Raw genomic sequence first — 19,128 nt, 5'->3', positions numbered from 1 at the left:
TTTTCATACTGTCTTTGTGATAGCCTTTGCTGAGCTGTTATGGATTTTTTTTCCCACAATGATGATCACTTTTTAACACAAAGTGACTCCTGTAAAAGACACCAACCATAAATACTTCTCCCAGTATTTCCATGGTCGACATTAAAGTTATTAACTAATCTTTGTAATCAAACATGTTGTTTTGCAACGTACAGCGAAATCGTCAGGGCCAAAAAATACATTTCCCTAAAACTTACAGGTAAAGGATATTTTTATGTCTCGCCAACAAATTATAGGTATGGCTCTGCAATTTAGTGTAATAATTTATTTCTAGACTGAAACTCCATTGAGGATTCTGAGAACTTTTAATGATCAGAAGATCACATACTGGCTGATATTACATCAATTTTAAAATCAAGGTAAAAGGTGAGTCGATGCTCACATGGGATTTATAAGGTATACATGTTATGGAAACAGCCCAGCAACAGCAGATGTATAACTGTGGTGGCTGCCCTGGAGGGCCACTGATAATACTCAGTCTAAATGACCTCATTAAGAGACCTTTGTTTTTTACCTTTTTCATCTCGGTGAGACATCTACAAAGCTGCCACTTCTTTCATCAGAGGTGATGAAAAATCACCATTTCTTTTTCCACACACAGTGGCTGCAGAGTACGTGCGTTCTTGGACGTGAGCAGAGATTATTAACAGTTTAATGGCTAACAAAGCCTGACAGGTGCTTCACTCACTGAGATTAAGGACCAGTGGGTTAACGACCCTGTGGGTGAGACTGTCATAACTCACAATAAGACCATTAAAGTGATATTACTGAGAAAGACTTTGGCTGATATGGACTCAACTTCCCAACAAGGTGGCACTAGATTGAGGGTTCCTGTCATTTTTCTCTCCCCCCCCCTTCGCTGTAGCGCTGTAGAAATGTGTTTCAAATAAAGACTATCAGAAAGACACAAAGGGAGATAAGGAAGCTTTTGTTCTTTAAACATAAAAGACAATATGGGAAAACGGTCAACATACAACACTCCTAATTATATACTAGGTTTTATTTTGGAGAAGTATTATTTAGACAGTTACATTTGATTGGCTGCTAAAGGTGCACACAGCTAGTTAAAATGAAGAACAAAGAAAAAGGGAGGCACACTCTTGCACTCAGAGAAAGACCGGTTAGCCAGTAAAAGTTGCAGGACAATAGAGACAAAGCTCTGACAGGTACCTCTGTAGTTCACTGCTCCCCTCTGGTGGTCAGGACGGGATGCTGCAGTGCTTAGTAAGAAACAGAACAAAGAAAGCAGAGATGAACAATAGAGTTGACAGCAGGCAGCAGTAACAGAGATCAGATACTGCTGATCTGTGGCTCTGATAGTAACCATTAAACAGCAAAGACAAGGAGAGTGCCAACAAGTGTGAGCAACGTTTTAATGTGGTGACAGTAACTGAACATATGCAGAGTGTGGTTCATCATATAAAATAAGTGTACTTTGTTAAGTCTTGTAATAATATTTCCAAAAGATGCGAGAGAGAGGCTGTGTACAATGCTGAACAGGGCAGTTTGCAAATCTATGAATGTTGAAGACATCAAAAACAGAAGTAATAAAATAATGGAACAATTGTATCGTTTATTTGTTCATTTATTAGGATTTACTGATTTCTTAAGACTCTGACCTATTTAGTTGTAGTAATGTAGGATGATGTATGCAACATATGTTGAGGTTGAGAAAACTTATTTTACAGGGCAGGTCTTGCTTATACAGATGGACTCAAAAATGATGGATGTGGCTGAGGAGATGGAGCAAGTCATCTTGAAGGATCCTGGGGCGAGATAGTGAGCCCTAAGCTGGCCTGATGCATCTGTGCGTGTGTGTCAGCAGATTCACCTTGCTTATTATGCTCTGATTTCAAACACCAAGATGGGAACGGTAAAAGTGTTCAGCTCGAGTACAAATGGGACCTCAGAGTTGGATGGTAAAGTATATGAACAGCTCAAACATCAACAAGTTTCACACAGCGTGACACAGCTGCAAGTTTTGACGAGCTAGAATTGAAAGGTTCTGTCTTTCAAAGTCGAATACTGCGCTACCTACAGCACCTTTCGGTCTTCACTTTAATCTGTTGTCCTAGGATTTGTGGGTTGTTTTAATCTTGTCACAGGTTTAAAGGTCTATTGCAAATTCATTTTTCAATGCTGTGAAAAACCACAGACACATACGTCAAGCCACAATCTAAAAAAAAAACAACCTCAATAACAAATGAGTAAACAAGTTAATGACCTCTATCAGTCTGGAAAGGGTTCAAAAACACATTTCTAAGGATTTGGGACTCTAGTAAACCACATGGACAGCCATATCCACAAATGAAGGAAATGTAAATGATATATGTAAGTGTGATGAATATGTAAAAATGTACAAAAGGAAAAAAAGAAAATCCACTGCTTTGAATGTGTCCCTGTCCCTGCAGGGTTCACAGCTGCCACCTAAGCAGCACCACACCTTCACCTGCAGTCACCTGTATCCTCCAAGACACACCCAGCACTCCTCTTGCTCCACCAAGAGGAAACAAATTTCAGATTTGTGATCTCAGACATGCACTTTTTACCTGCATCTCTGGAAGTTCCTGGAAAGAGATAAACTAAAGAGACAGATGATCATTTGTGTTTAAGTTTCTGCTGCATTTTTAGTCACTATTTAATTCAGAAAGCCAACTGGTTTAATTTTTCTCTACTTTGGTTTTACAGAAAGAGGTAAGATCGCTGCCACTTTTGAACTTTATCTTTTCTCTAATTTTCCTTTTCATAACCTTCCAATAACATTTGCGTGTGTGTTAGATAAGAGTCCTCAGTAATGTAAGTACAAAACCCTAAAATTAATTTCCTCCTTTTGCAGATTAAAATGTGCTCCTTCATGTTTCTCAAATTCATGATGGTGCTATTCAACTTCTTTATCTTTGTAAGTATGTTTCCACTCTGATTACACATACAGCACGACTAGGAAGATGTTGAGGCATGGTTGTGAGACACTCATTTACTGAGTGACATTCGTAGAAAAAAAGTAAAAAAAACAAACAAACAACCTGGAAAATAATTTCCCTTTCCCATTCAGTGCAAAAAGAGATGTTACATAATCATCTCTGACCACTCTGAAGGTCTAAATAATACTTTTTCTATACCAAAGATTTTGCCTGGTTGTTGCAATTTTTACCTCATTAACTTTAAAGGCTGTACATTAATTATGCCACGTACATCTTCACCTCAGTCTTACCAATGTTAAGCTAAGTTTGCTTGGGGTCTGGGCTCACTTGGGTTCTTGCTCTCCCAGGTGAGCTATAGATGAGATATAGCATGAGCCATTTTCCTCAAAATGGAAATCATCGGCTGAGTGCTGCTTGATAAATTTGGTGCAGCAGCTCTCAAGGTGCGGCGATTGTGATGTCCGTCTGAAATCTAAGACAGCACAGGAGAATGATGTAACAGTTATTTATTGGTCATGAAGATCTTGCTTTAATGTGAACGCTCAAACATATTTTTGCAACTGCAGCTCCCTTCAAAACATATCTAAAGCAGACGTTTTTTCAAGAACTAAACCCTGTTGTTCATAGTGGCAGGAGAAAACTAAATAAGTGAGCACGTATAGGAACATTAAAGGATAGCAACTAAGACTGTGTTTCCTTATCTTCAGTGATAAATAAATAGTGTGAGTACATATGCATAAGTATTAAATGTAGTAAAAGCGAGAGCTATGAGCACACAAGCCCCTTCCTGCTGTTCAGGTGCATACAAGGTCCAGGTAATCAAATGCTAGTTAAAGAGAGATAAATCTCATAGGGAACAGGGAAGCAGCTAAAATATGTCACATCGGACAGAGAAGTGAAATGAGGGGCAGCTCAAAAGCCCAGTTATTTCAAAATGCTAATCATGCAAAACTACTATAGTAGAGTCCAAACAAAATCTGAATCTCACACTTAATAATCGAAGTGTTTAACTGTTCAAGATTATCTTAACATATGATTTGTACTTCTCCACTGAATCTTCTAATCTGTGAATGTGTTGCTCATGATCAAAACACTAGTAAGTGGCTTGAGAGTGTGCTAGGACAGCGGTCTCCAACCCCCGGGCCTCGGACCGGTACCGGTCCGTGAGTCGTTTGGTACCGGGCTGCGAGAGTTGAGGCTCAGGTGTGAAATGTATGGTTTTCAGGGTTTTTTTCGGTTTTGAGCGTTATTTTGTTATCGTTTTTATCGTTGGGTCTTTTCACGTGTGTTATGAATAAATCTTCTTTTTTCGGTACCGGTACTAGTTTTATTTTGTTGTATTTATCCGCGACACCTTAAAGGCCGGTCCGTGAAAATATTGTCGGGCATAAACCGGTCCGTGGCGCAAAAACAGTTGGGGACCGCTGTGCTAGGAGAAACAGCAAGCCTCCAGGATGGCACATCAATATGTTGCATTGCCAGGAGTTGGACTACCTGCCCAATGTCCGTAGGTTCCACGTAACACCTCATGCTACCAGTAGTTACACCGGCCCTAAAAGGAAAACTGGTGAACTAGTGGGGATATCTCATTTTGGCCCCTCTAGTGAACCCGTTGTTAATTTTATAAACACCAATGGAGCTGAAATGTATTAACAACCTTCTCTGCATCAGTACTGACTGATGGTATAATTGTTTAATGTGCGCATTGAAGAAGATATCCTGGTTAAAAATGACTCCAAGATTCCTCACAGTGTTACTGGAAGCCCAGGTAATGCCATCCACCATGTGTACACCATGTTTTTATACACCAAGACTTTAGGGAAGAGTAGAATCCTCATGGTTTTATCTGAATTTTGAAACAGGAAATTAAAGCATCTAGGTCTTTATGTCTTTAGGACATTCCTGTAGTTTAAGTATTTGATGTGTGTCATTTGGCTTTCTTGATAGATAAAGGTATGCATCATCTGCATAGCAATGAAAATGTATGCTACATCCTCTAATGATATGGCCTAAGCGTCCTAGCACAGATACCTGTTAACCTCAGTGTGTGAAGAAAACTCTCCATTTACATGAAAAAAACTGGAGTTTATAGATGGATATGATTCAAAACACTGCAGTGCAGCAACTTCATTACCTATGGCATGTTGTAATCTCTGTAATAAAATATTATGGTCAACAGTGGTGAAAGCTGCACTGAGCTCTAGCAGGGCAAGCATAGAGACAAGTCCACTGTCAGAGGCCATAAGCAGATCATTTTTGATCTTCACTATTGCACTTTTTGTATGTGATGAGTTCGATCAAACCAGTTAGCTGTTTTACAACTACTCTATAATTTACCTTATAATTAGGCCAATATCCAAAATTATAACTCCTGGGTCAAGTGATGGCTTTTTAATACTGCCACCTTAAAGGGCTGTGGTACATAGCCCATTAATAAAGATAAATCTATCTGTCTATTCTTCTATCACTTTCCAAGCTTTTCAAAGTGAACTAATTCCCCTGAGGTTCTCTTTTCATTCCCACTGTAGCTTTACTCTCCCCTTATTGGAGCCTTTGTTTCTCATTCTGCAGCCTGTTATTCAGTCACAGTCCACTAACTGTAAGACTCTTTCTGTTTCTATAGATGACAAAGATATTGTTTCTCCACCACTAGCACCAATTCTCAGTCTCATAAAACCTGGTTTACTCCCATTCCCTTTGCAATGTAGATCCTGAAAAAGACATCCAAATGCATATAACACACCGTCAAAGGTCTCAAAAAAGGTGAAAACTGTGCCAGCTGTGATAAGTGTATTTATAGCTGGCACACTTTTCACTTTTTTGTAGATGGGGCATGATGGTGACAGAAATGGGGTTTGAGGGGAAATATGCTTCTTGCATTACATTTAGTCGACAATGCTATGATGAACTGAACAGGCTGAAGAGACACCCCAGAGTAAGAGGTGGAGAGTGAAAACAAGAATAAATGAGAGAGTCAAAAACAAAGAGAATGTGTAGGAAAGACAAAGACAGGAAGCAGGAGATTTTTCCCATAAGGGACATGTCAGTGTCTGAAAGAGTGCTGGAGTGTGGAGTGCTGGTTCCTGATGTGGAGCAGAAGGGGGTCCCATGACTGAAACCAGTCTGATAGAGCCTGACTGCTCATATGAGGCTTCAAAGTAGGGTGAGTGGAGGGTGAAATACACAGAGGGGAGGGAGAAGGTTAAAAGGGTATAAAAGAAAGTGAAGAGAAAGTCAAAGATGGAGACATGAAGGAGGAGCCGGAGAGATCATGGCAATTACATTTTATTTATAGAGCACATTTTATCATACATACATATAGTTAGAGTTCTGCAAAGATAGCATTACAGTAGTTTGTTAGCAAATGCAAGTAGAATCAAAGTACAACAGCTATCTGGTGAACAGAAATTCACCAGAAAGTATCACGCAGCAGTGAAATCAGCAATTGAATTGACTACTGACTTATGACAGCAAGACATGATATAAAATGTGATCCAATTTTAAATTTGCCATAACTCTTTGTCATGTTAATGAAAATGTATTAAATATTTTTACATGATTAATACAGCAGCAAGACAACATCACATTTAGCCCTTATCATATTGACCTTTTTTCAATTGTTATCCATATTTATCTCGCTCACCAAACCTAGAGACTAATATTCACTGGGCTTCACTTTGATGTTGTGTTGTAAAGCACCTGGAGATAACAGTTTCTGTGAAACAGTGCTGTTAACTACTAAGCTATTCGGTGAATGCCCATGGGGATACTGGACACATACGTAGTGTCCAGTTTTTGTAAAGCTGGAGATGGAAAAATTACACTGCAGTCCATAAAATTAATGGAGGATAGTAACATTCTCTCTTTGTTACGGGCAAAGCGGTAATCCTGGAGCCTTCCTCCAGAAACCTGAAGGCTGGCTTTCTCAAACAGCATTGGATGATTATTGAATCGGTTCCTGGTCAATGAGCCTGTGTGAATTAAAGGTAGTGACATAAAGATGCTGTCATTTTGCAGATGCCTTCACACAGGTCAGAGAAACTACTGTATATTAATCCCAGAGGGAAACTGAGTTGTCATAGCAGCAAATATACACCAAACATCAAGCACTCATATAAAATGAGTGTAGAAACAGAAATATTGATAGAATAAATATTAAGAAATGTTAAGAATAATAAATATTAAGATAAATACATAAATAGAGATAGGTATAAACATAAATATACATATAAATAATAGCAGCGGGAAGGAAAGACCTACTGTAACGTTCCCTCAACAGCGAGGTTGAAGGAACCTGTTCCTGAAACTGCTCTTCAGATTGTCCAGTGTGTTATGGGGGGGGGGGAGGGGGGGGGCTGCATCATTGCCTGCGGTCTTGCCAGCATTCTGTCACTGATCACCTCCTCCAGGGTGGCGAGCTTCATGGCAACAACAGACTCTGCCTTCTTGATGAGTTTGTTCAGTCTGTTTGTGTCCTTTGCTTTGATGCCTGCAACCCAGCACGCTACAGCAAAGAAGATGGTGCCTGCCACAAGAGACTGATAAAACATATAGAGCAGCCTGCTGCAGACATTGAAGTTAATTGGGATTTTTATAAGATGGAAAGAGGAAAAGAACTTTTATTTTTACCCTCAGGGGCTGCTGGCATGAAATCTAGACACAAAGACTACTACACTGTCTGGTGACACCTCTGTTTGGATTCATAACACATCATTAAATAGTCGGAAATTGTGGTTGAAAGAATTTATCTGTTGTCTGTAATGCTCATGCATCAATCTAATTGGTGCAGCATGTAATGTTTTGTAATGTGGTTTCTTAAGTAACGGCAATGGCTATATCCATAGGGAGGCTTACTTGATTGTGGACCAGTGTGAGACACTACAGGTTGAAGACTTCATGAACCAAGCAGTTTTTTTTTTATATTTTAAGCTGGTTTCCTTCTATTAGGCTACATAGCCATTTTTCTCATTAGTGCAAAGAAATATCCAAGATACACATTTGGGTACTTATTTGACTACACTCTGTGTATTAGAAATATATGCAAATTAGTGCATAATAATGATGATGACCCTATTTGTCTTTTCAAACATAAAAAATGCAGGAAACATAAGGAATGCTACAAGTAAGTGTCATTGTAGTAGTTATTTCATAATTTCTTTTTACCTGTAAATACTACTTTACAGTTAACATTACAATGCATAGCTTAAGCTACAGTCACCCTGGGGAAAGCAGTAATCTGATATAACAAGATCAGCGTGAGGCTGTCTGTCTGAGATTATAACTTGTTGATTTGTCAGCTCTGTTAAAAAAAACAATGTAACCAATTAATGTATCCAATAATACAATTTAAATGATTCTGTACTAGTAGAATACATTGAAAATAACAGTGAGAGTGAGGGAAACAGAAACGGACATACTATGTTAAAATTGATGCACTGCTCTTGACGCATGGCAAAGTAAATGCAGAAGTCAATAAAGAAATAAAAAAGTGAACTGAACAGATCATCCCATTTTCAATTAAACAATTTAATTTACTTATTTTGTCAAATGGGAATTACTTGCACATACTTAACAGAAATTTGCAATGAACACAATTTTTTCTTAAGTGTACAGTATATGGATCTTGTTTCTCCTACAGATGGGTGGCCTCACTCTGCTGGCATTGGGGATCTGGGTGAGCAGTGATGGGGCTTCCTTGCTACAGATCTTGAGACCTTTCTCCAAACAAAGTACCCAGGTGGTCAATGTTGGCTTCTTTTGCATTGTCATCGGGGCTGCGCTGGTGCTGCTGGGAATCTTGGGCTGTTATGCAGCCCATAAGAAGAGCAAGTGTCTACTCCTTACAGTAAGTGGACAACTCCTGCTTTAGACGATGGCTAATAAAGTACCTGAACACTGGCGTAACAAATAAGTGTGTAGCAAACAGTAACAAATAGGAAAAGAACAAATACTGGAAGGAAAACCATAGGGTGCACGCAGAGTCACTCTCTGTGTGCATTCAGATGGAGAAACTCACTTGGTGTGCAGAATTTTGAAGCTGATAATGAGTCACTAACAGATTTTCCAGGCTCCGGAGGCCTAGACAATCTTCTAATATTTTTACTACCCTGTCACGTCAGTCACTGATATCATGCACAGTTTCAGGTAGTGGTTTCAGTCTGTCTTCAGAGTCAATAAAAGTTTGTCACCTGTAATTGCTTAAATATTATTTCAGTGGAATCATATCTCAATCACATCTCAATGGAAAGTTTGAGCAACTAAAGAAATAAGACTAAATGTTAAACTTCAGTTCATTAGATGGAATAAAACAGCAATCATGGATTAATAATCCATATATGTATTGCTTCACTGCTTTTAAATGAGGACACTGATATTAAGATCAAAAACACTAAAAATGATACTGTGTGGTTTCATGAAGTGGCCCACATTTTTTTTGGTATCCCACCCATCCTTGCTTTTACACTGGGTTCATCAGCCACCCTCCTTCCTCATCCATATCAGCAACACCACCAACCCTTGTACAACACATTGTACATTATTACACTCATTAGCGAAGACGTTAACTACCTCTTAGCCCACTGCAGTGAGTAATGAGGAGCACAGGCAGCACATTTTGCCCCTGCAGCGCCCCCATCATGTCTACAGCTCCTGGTGAGTTGAATGACAGCAGAGGAGTATATTCTACAACTGGCATCACAGTTAGCAGCAGATATTTGGCCTACCTGAGAAACTGCTGTAATGAACTAAACATAATAAATGAAGATGGATCATCAGCTCTGTCCTTTCAGCATAGACCCGTGTACTCACTGTCCATTGATTTTACAACAATGCGACTATAGATAAGCTTTTTTTTAATCAGTATATTTGAAAAACCTTGACACATTCCCCTCTTCTTCTCTCCCTGCAGTTTGCCTCCATCATGCTCATCATATTCATTTCTGAAGTGGCTACTGGAGTCGTAGCTTTGACCTACACCTCGTTTGTAAGTTTTCATTTCCTGCATCCATCCTTTTTCTCTTTGTCCATTACTCTCATTCCTTTTCCTTTTCCTTTTGTCTTTTTTTATTTTTCTCATCTAGTTCTGATTTTTCTCCCACCCTTTCACCTCATTGTGCTATTGTCTGGATTTTATCTCAATATAAATTTTCTATCTTAGCAGTGGACTATTATTGAATTATGGGCTTTATGTCCACCTCACTACATTTCTGCTACTTAATGACTCTGGGATAGCCTGGGGCTGTGTGCACTGTCTCTCACTTTGAACAATATATTACTCTGAAATATAAAACCTAAAGCATTTTATATGCAAAACAGCCTATTTAGATATGTGTTCCCCTCTGTCTGCCTTCTCTCTCTCTCTCTTTCACTCACATACACACACACTCACACACACACACCTGCATACATGCATACTCCATTTTCATTTAGTGCCACACCAAGTAAAAATTAAAAGGAATTCAAAGGCGCTGTGAAAAGGGAGGTTAGTGAAGACTGGGGTCCTAAGAGAAAATCGGTTGTTCCTGAAATTCCAGAGGCAAGAATGGTAATCTAATACTTGGCTTTCTGCAGCTGGGAAATGGGGAATAGAGCAGAGGGAACTCTGCAGTGCTTGAAAATTTCATTTAATTTGTTTGAACTTCTGCTATTGATAAACCAGTTTAAGCTGCAGGTACACACTGCAAAAAGTATCACAAAAAAGGACAAAAACAAGCAAAAACAAACAAAACAAGCAAAAGAAAGTCCTGTAGATTATAACTGCTAAAATATTTCCCAAAACCAAAAACTGGAGGACGTTTTTGGTTTTGGGAAAAGGCGATGGAAAAAGGTGCTTCGACTTACGAACATTTTGACTTACCCTCTGGAACGAATTAGTTTCGTAAGTCGGGGTTCCACTGTACAGTTTGACTGGCTCATTATTATTTGCCAAGTGGCTGCTGCATTTATTTCTTTAACTTACTCTAAATTTCTACTGATTCTTCTCTACTAATTTACTCAGTCACATACACATTCATACAGCATTTACTACTCTATGACATAACATTCTCATACTCTCATACTCACACACACTGACTCCAATGAATGTGGTTGTAACTCAGAGGGCAACGCATTATTTTGCCCAAGGATACTTCAACATACAGACTGATCCATCCACTATGCTCCAATTAGTTGATGACCTATTGTACCTCCTGAGACAGAGCTGCCCCATATCATTTGTATGATAATCCAGTGAAAACAACAATCTCATGTATAGTGATGATGACAAATGGTGTGCCACCTGGCTAACCTTTAGAATTGGTGACAAAGGGCATCTGCGGTGGAAACCAAACAGACTTATTGTTGGCCATTATAATTTACCATTTGCCCACCAGCAGGCCCATTTTACAAGGAGTTTTTAAATGTCAATAACTCTGTTACCATTTGTGCTAGAGACAAAATGCTTTGGAAAGAAGAAAAAGTGAGCTTTACAGGGATATTGTGTTATCATGGTAGCAGAAGACATCCACAAGGTAGTACTGTCTGAACATGGATGTAAAAAAAATCAGGTCTGATTAGATTATTTCACATGCGCTTCACATTTTCATATTCCTCAACCATTTTGGGCTAGAGAGAAAATTCAAATGGTTCCTAAAAGATGTTAATTATTTTTTCATTTTGCACCCAAAATAACAAAATAATCCATTGGACCTGTACAAATCTTGGCCAATAAAGGATAAACTACCTCAGTGATCTCGTCCCCAGACTCTGCTTCCTCTACAGAAGATGTGTCAGTGAGATTAAGGAGATCCTCAAAGTATTCCTTCCACTGGTTGACTATATCCTCAGTTGAGGTCAGGAACACCCTCTGCACACCAGATTTTTTGGCTTCAGCTACTGCTGAGCCACATTCTGTTTGGCTTGCCTGTACCCATGAGCTACTTCTGAAGTCCCACAGGGTAACCCGCTGTTCCGACCAGTTACACCCCTCTAGGTCTCACTGTTGTTGCCCACAGTGTTAAAGTCTCCCAGTAGGAGAAGGTTCGGTATTCTGAACTGCCATTCTGTGCATAAGCACAAATGACAGAACCCATTCTCTGACCCAAAAGGCAAAGGGAAGCGACCTTCTCGTTCATTGATGTATGTGTGTGCAAATACTTTAAAACTGAGGCTTTTGAATCAGCAGTTTTTGAACTAAATTGACATATATACATATATATATGTATATATATGTTGAGCGATTTAAATCTTTTATGCAGTTGCCCTGATGTTCTGTTAAAGATTATTTTTTGCAGTGTCCAGGTTTGCATTTAACTTCTTTCTCTGGGTGGAATGTAATATATTATGTTCCTGTTCAATCCTGAGTGTGCCACCTATCAAACAAAGAAGCTATAGGCAAGTGTGTTGGTGGTTGTCCTTGGAGACTGAACATTGAGCTGCTCTCCTGCTGTCATTCTCTGAGTTTGTTAAATTCAATCTCTCCACTCTCATTTCCAAAAGCTGAGCAAACCAAAGCCAACCATGTAAACGGCAACTGGTGAGACACGTTTTGACAACAGAGAGCATGCTTGTCTAGAGAAAGTGAGGAGTGGGTCCAAGCTATTGCCTGAACCCCCATTAAATGTAAGATATAACTCAGCTTTGTTTTCATTAAAACAATTTAATGTGCTCTTTGTTATCTTTAGCATCATTTGTTCATTGCAGACATGGTAAGTTCCATCGTGGATATTAATGTGTGAGACCAGCTTTCCATCTCCTGCTTTTCATAAGACACAATAAACAGTATACCAGTGGAATAATGAAAATGGACAATATACATCTAATATGCATATATATAGCTGCCTGTGTAAATATGTAAAAGACAGAGGAGGGTACAAATAAAGGAGGATATAAATAAAGACCTGATCTATCATGTATTACTTATCTGCAGCATAAATCTGCCTTTTGGTTTCTGGGTCTCTGCTGCTCATCTAACCAGGAAGTCAATAACCTTCAGGTAGTCAGAGTAACTGAGATTTCCAGCATGTATTATGAGAAGCTGTCAGTGGTCGTTGTCATGGTTCTGTTTGTACAAAGTGACCAAAGTGGAGATATATTACAGGGCTGATATGATATGAGTTATGAGTACATGAAATAGATGTGCTGTGAAATAGATGTGCTGTGATGTTTAGTGACACAACAGTTGCGCCACTTTAATTCTTAATTCTTATCCTTACTTAGAAAATGTTTAAAAACCAAATGCCTTAAAAAAACAAACAAAAAACCCCAAAAAACAAGAGGAATATAAATGTATGTTGTACTGATACATGTACAACAGATTTTTTTAAAAAGTATTGAACATGCCACCAATTTTCTAAGTAAATATATTTCTAAATGTGCCATTAACATGAAATTCTGATTAGATATTGGTAACATCCATTCTAACCCACACATGCAATAAACCAAAACATACATGTCCATGTTACTAAACAGTATTGAGCGCATTAGAAAGGGTAATTTCACCATAGACCAGCCATGGTCAGGTGTTCCCCACAAGAGTTCACACAGAGCAGTGAACAGAATTCTCAGAAGGGTTAGAAGAGTCAGAGTTTTCCAAGAATCAAGGACCACTTCTGGAAAGCTACTTCTTGCTGGCACGTATGGACGTATCCAGTGGCACAGTGCTCCCAACTACCGTCTTATTGCATCTTCCAGCAATGCACTGATCATTTTTAGACATCAACCTCAGACAGAACCCGGACTTTACTTTGGATTGGACAGACAGTATCCCACCTGAGTTTGTGAGACCACCGAGTGCTCTGTTGCTTTTTTTAGGAACAGAAGGCGACACATAGGTGGTGAAGCCACGTAGGTGAAGCCAACGGCAAGATGTGCTTCATCATATTTTCTAATCTTTGGCTTGGACAGAAGTTGGTTTGGAAACATATTTGGCGATGTTTGGAAGCCCCCCAAAAAACTCTGTCCATTATACTAGCAGTATCCAAGCATTCTCTTTTTTTTTTTTATTATCATACACGGAGAGGCACACAAGTAAACACACAGCCATGGATCGCGACACGGAGCAAAGGAAGACACAGACACTAAATACAAGAGGGATAATGTGGGAAGTGAGGACACATCTGACACAGTTTACCTAGACATCACAAGACACTAAAACTAAACATAACAACCTAGCGAGTATAGATAGAAAGGATTGTCACTGGGTAATTTTGACCCAGTGACTTTAGAAACAAAATATAAAATTCAGACTAGATGTGTCCAGTGAGGATATATTTGTTTATATATGATGTCAGTAAATCAGTTTTTTCCACAGGCTGAGGGGATCTTGAGAGCGTGGGCGACTCCTGCTCTACAGAATCAATATGGTAATGATCCTGCTGTCACTAAGCTCTGGAACAGCACCATGACACAGGTACAGGATATTGTGTTTTCCTATTCTTGTTATATGTGTTTAGAACTTTATATATATAAACTGTATATACATTCACCATTGATTTATGTATACCTGCTTAACTGCATATTAACATATATATCTGTTCTGCCAATCACATGACAGAAACAAATGCATTTAGTCATGTACAAAAGTGGTTTAAGGGACTTGAACATGGCATAGGTGCTGATGCTAGACAGGCTGGTCTGAGTATTTCAGAAATCGCTGATCTACCTGTATTTTAGAACATAGTCATCCTACAGACAATGATCTTCAAAAGAGAAAATATCCAGGGAGTGAAATTCCTTGAATGTTGGAAGTCAGACAAGGTTGGCTGGGATGCTTTCAGCTGGTAGGAAAGCAACACTAACTCAAATAACAGACAATTGCAAACACATTGTCTTGTCGGATGAGTCTGGATTTCTGCTGCCTGAACAGGATCTAGTAACCATTACAAACATCCAACAAAGAGTGTCAAGCATGAACAGCACCAGTTGGACAGTACCAGGCCCCAACATGATTCACATCTGCTTGCTGAAGAACTAACTGCACTCCATGAGCACCTGGCAGCAGAAATGAACCGGTTGATAATGGACAACACGTAGCTGGAATGGATAATTGAAGGCTGGACAGTGCTGATCCCCAATGTTCACAGATCCTTGGGGATCAGAGGGGCAAAACATCAGCTACTGGTAAACAGAGCAGTTGTTCAAGATGCTCTCCCCCCACTGTTCTTTGTAGGCCTGAACTCTTTAATCCCAGGTGATTGACAAGACTGATTACACACACTGCTTACAGAATAGAGCAATCGTTAGCCACCTCCTCTACATGGATGATATCAAGCTGTATGCCAGGAGTAAACAGGACATCGATTCACTTATCCATCCCACCAAGATCTACACCAGTGACAGTGGAATGCTATTCGAACTGGAGAGGGAACAAACAAAGAGAGTGATGGTAGTCAGAACTGAGGGGATTGCAAAACCAAAAGGGAACATTGCAGACACTAAGAATAGCGAGAATTACAGGGCAATCTCACAGGGATGTGGGAATCATGAAGCGGCTGCCAGGAAAGTTGCAACCACCAAATACCTGCAGAGACTAAGGCAAGTCCAGAAGAGTTAGCTGAAAGAGAAGAATGAGATTTAGGCAAGTAACACCTACACCCTGCTGGAATATATGTCTGAAAGAGGAGATAGAAACCACTAACATCAAGACAAGACAGTGCCTTTAAGAAAGGACCATTATGTAGATAACCCTCTTCACATATTTTCCTGCGGCATGAATAACACAAGAATGTCATCCTTCTTTCAGCTACATTGCTGTGGTTTCTCCAACTACACTGATTTCATGGGCTCTAACTTCCAAAATGCAACTGGAGGCAGCCTGCCTTCCATCTGTTGCAGGACCAACAACAACACTTGCACCCCAGCCCAGGCAGAGTACAGCAATGTGCAGGTGAAATTACCATATTATACATTGTGCAGCTCTGGCATGAAAACAATGACAATTCAAACAAGCTAGTGTTTAGCAGGAATACTGTTTGCCATGCTCTGTGGCATTCCAGGTCCAGTTCACTGATATGTAGCAGACAACTGCCAGCTACATATGTAGCTGTTAGTGACCACTAATTAGAATCAAAATAGAATCAAAAGAAGTGAAAACAAATATTCTGTCATGCTATGAAGTTGTCTGGGGACTGTGGGCCTGGAAGTAAAGCAGGTTTCCTACTAATTTGAAAGTTGGTAGTTTGATTGTCAGTTCCTCCGGTTCACATGTTGAAATATCCTCGGCCGAGATTCTGATGGCTTTATATTAGAGTATGTGTGCTAGACAAGATGGTATGGCATAGAATAAAGCACTGTATGAATGTGTGAGTGATTGGGAGTATGAGACTTGTATTATTAAACTGCATTTCGAGGGTTTAATTCTAGAAGAAAAGTGCAATTTAAGTATGGTTGTTAGATAAGAACTTACTATAGAGACCAAAACCTGTAAAAGACCTTTTTAATGCTGTAATATTAAATATTTTTACATAGACATAAATGGTGCTAAGCATAAATAAAGTTTATATTCCTGGTATTGAAACCATGCCACCCACATTGTAGTTCATTACTGACACATGTAGTGGTGTGAAAATGTGTGGAACATCCTGCCCAATGACAACAATGTCCAGTAAAAACAATGGAAACTGTCTACTGCAGCTATTTTTTTGTTTTTTGCCATACGTTTTTAAGCTTTAACATTTTTTCAGGTTAACTTATCTTCAACTGAAGTCTCATTGTAGCTCCTGCATGGATTGAAATTCCACAGTCATTCTTTTTGCATAACCTCAGAGCTATGCAAACAAATGAAAAACACCAAAACGTCACTAAGATTTTAACAGTGGGGGACCATGTATGTCTAAATTCTATGACGGTAGCAACAGTTAAAATATTTGATTCTGGACCAAGTGTTGACTGCCCCAAGCATCTTGATTCTGGCCTAGAAATGTAGTGGATTTTGAGCCAACCATTATTTTGCAGTTTTGCGATTGTTATTTTTGCATTAGTGTCTGCATGAGTGTCAGCCATGCGTGTTATGATGATGCATTAGGAATTAACCAGAGCCCATTTCCTATTAGGGCTGTTTTCAGCAGATCCTGATGATCATCAAAGAGAACGCTAGCACCATGGGAGGCACTGCTGCAGGAATTGGATTACTGGAGGTAAAAACTCATGCAAAGCTTAAGGATGCATTCAAAACCTGTTTATGTCATTCTGTTTGGACTCTTACACTTTTGTTTCTCCAGATTGCTGCCATATTGGTATCCATTAATTTGTACTGCCACCTGGATAACGAAGATAGCTGAGAGGTCTTCACAGAGAACATTTTGGGAGTGACAGATAATTTAATTAAAAATCAAATCTATATTAACATCACTCTTATTCTTTTTATGCAATAATTAGCTATAAAGTCATATTTATTATGTAAAAAAAACATCATATATAAGTTTCTGTTAGAAGTAGTACACTTTTACCAATATCATCCTTGGTTTTCAATGTTGCCTTTTCAAAAAGAATGTATGTATAAAATAAAATATTTCAAACATTTGTTGAATATGTTTCAGTGTTGGGTTATTTTTTTCAACACCTTTTGGGTTTTGCTTTTTTTTTAATATCCACATTTAGTGGCCACAGTTTCAGATCTGCAACAAAAGTCAGAAAGTCAACTCAGTATAAGGACCTAAAGGTAGAAGCAAACGAAAAACTGTGAGCTGAAGAGGTTCAGTCAGCGAGCACCCAGAACAAAATGATTTAGTTTAACTAACAAAAACCTTTACCCATATTTACCCATATTTAGTGGAGAGTTGAACAAAAGTCTGCTGTGGAAACAAATTGCTTCAGGTGACATATGCTAAATGTGATGTGAAAGAAACGTAAATGGCGGACATGACATCATATTGACGATGAAAATGAAAATCTAAAGTACTGGAATTTACAATAAATGTTTTTTTTAAAAAGGATTTTTAGATAGGACCAATACCATTTGCATTATATATGATTCCTCTATGGAGTATAATTAGAAGGCCTTGCATAACAATGCCACAACACAAGAATGTGGATGACATATGCAGCTTGAATTGTTCATGAAACCACATAACACGCACCAATTATTTAAACTACAGGAATGTCTTAAGGACAAAGATGATCATTAATGTCCTGCTTCTAAATTCAAGCCTTCAGCTGATCCAAAATGCTGCAGAGTACTGATGTAACTTTTTGGCTTCTTCTCACTGGGTCCCTGTTAAATCCAGAATCAAATTTCTAGATGACGGCGTAGTCTGAATGTTTATGTTTTCTCTGTATTATTGTAATATTGCAACTTAATATTTTTACCTTTTTAAGACATTTTTTCTCTATTTTAATTTCAACTGTTTATTCACTGCTCTTGAATTAATGCTTTCAAACATTATCCATTAGCCTTGTTCAAACAGTCATTTATAACCAAAAAATAACAGCAAGAAGTACAGACATGGCTGACTTTCAAATGAAAAAGGAACAGCATGTAAGATATTTGATCAAATGAGATCATGTTATATTTATTACACAGTTATACTACAAGTTGTAGAGTTCTGTATAAATTGATTGAGTTCCTTCTGTCATGGCTGCAGTTGTGTAGTGAAGTGAGAGTGAGGAGACCCTTAAATTTTCAGCAGGCACACTAATCTATAATTTAGATGATGCATGAACAAAATGTCTTTGTATGCTATGAAACATGTCACTCATAATGATGAATGCACAGAGAATTTCCATTCATCTCTGCAACTGCTCTTGTTCCCACAGAACCCCCTCATCTGCACCATTTCAAAGTTTAACATCTAACTGATCTGAGACCACGGGTGAAGATCCTTTTCTTTTGCTTTTGTTACAAAGTCATTTGAAAATAATAATAACAATAATAATAATAAATGAAAGATTAAAGAATACTATCACTGACATGCAATTCAATTCAGATCCCCCTTGTCATGCCCAAATAATCTCAGTGTTTCAAAAAATTTCACAATGTTGAACAATGGTCCTTTAAAGAGATGCATGTCCTCTGCAGCATCTACAAGCCAAACTCTGATGAGTGTAAAGCCTCAGATCCGTTTCATTTTGATTGCTGGCTTAAATATAAAGTAGAATTTAAAACGCCTCTAGAAGTCTGCCTCCACACACATACATGCATCATAACATGTGGCTCTCCTTGAACAAAAGAAAAGACTGATGTCAGTGGGGTTAA

General features: G+C 38.7%; 1 protein-coding gene across 1 annotated transcript; it reads left to right on the top strand.

Moving 5' to 3' along the window:
• The first annotated feature begins 2,651 nt into the window (after positions 1–2,651).
• On the top strand, positions 2,652–17,375 carry tspan1 (tetraspanin 1). Its single transcript, XM_004569368.2, has 8 exons — positions 2,652–2,733; positions 2,876–2,938; positions 8,599–8,805; positions 9,868–9,942; positions 14,248–14,346; positions 15,679–15,822; positions 16,988–17,071; positions 17,156–17,375. Exons 2-8 carry the CDS (start codon positions 2,882–2,884, stop codon positions 17,213–17,215), a joined length of 726 nt encoding a protein of 241 aa, XP_004569425.2. The 5' UTR covers positions 2,652–2,733; positions 2,876–2,881; the 3' UTR covers positions 17,216–17,375.
• Positions 17,376–19,128: the final 1,753 nt, after the last annotated feature.

The sequence above is a fragment of the Maylandia zebra genome, linkage group LG17 (genome assembly GCF_041146795.1).
Source record: "Maylandia zebra isolate NMK-2024a linkage group LG17, Mzebra_GT3a, whole genome shotgun sequence".
Classification (NCBI taxonomy): domain Eukaryota; kingdom Metazoa; phylum Chordata; class Actinopteri; order Cichliformes; family Cichlidae; genus Maylandia; species Maylandia zebra.
This window is presented reverse-complemented; position numbering and strand designations above follow the sequence as displayed.

Bases quoted from the DNA above. Each gene is read 5' to 3' on its own strand.
- tspan1 (XM_004569368.2), top strand. From the start codon at position 2,882: ATGTGCTCCTTCATGTTTCTCAAATTCATGATGGTGCTATTCAACTTC. The intron at 9,943-14,247 runs GTAAGTTTTCAT...TTTTTTCCACAG, and splicing joins CTTTGACCTACACCTCGTTT to GCTGAGGGGATCTTGAGAGC. The intron at 17,072-17,155 runs GTAAAAACTCAT...TTGTTTCTCCAG, and splicing joins CAGGAATTGGATTACTGGAG to ATTGCTGCCATATTGGTATC.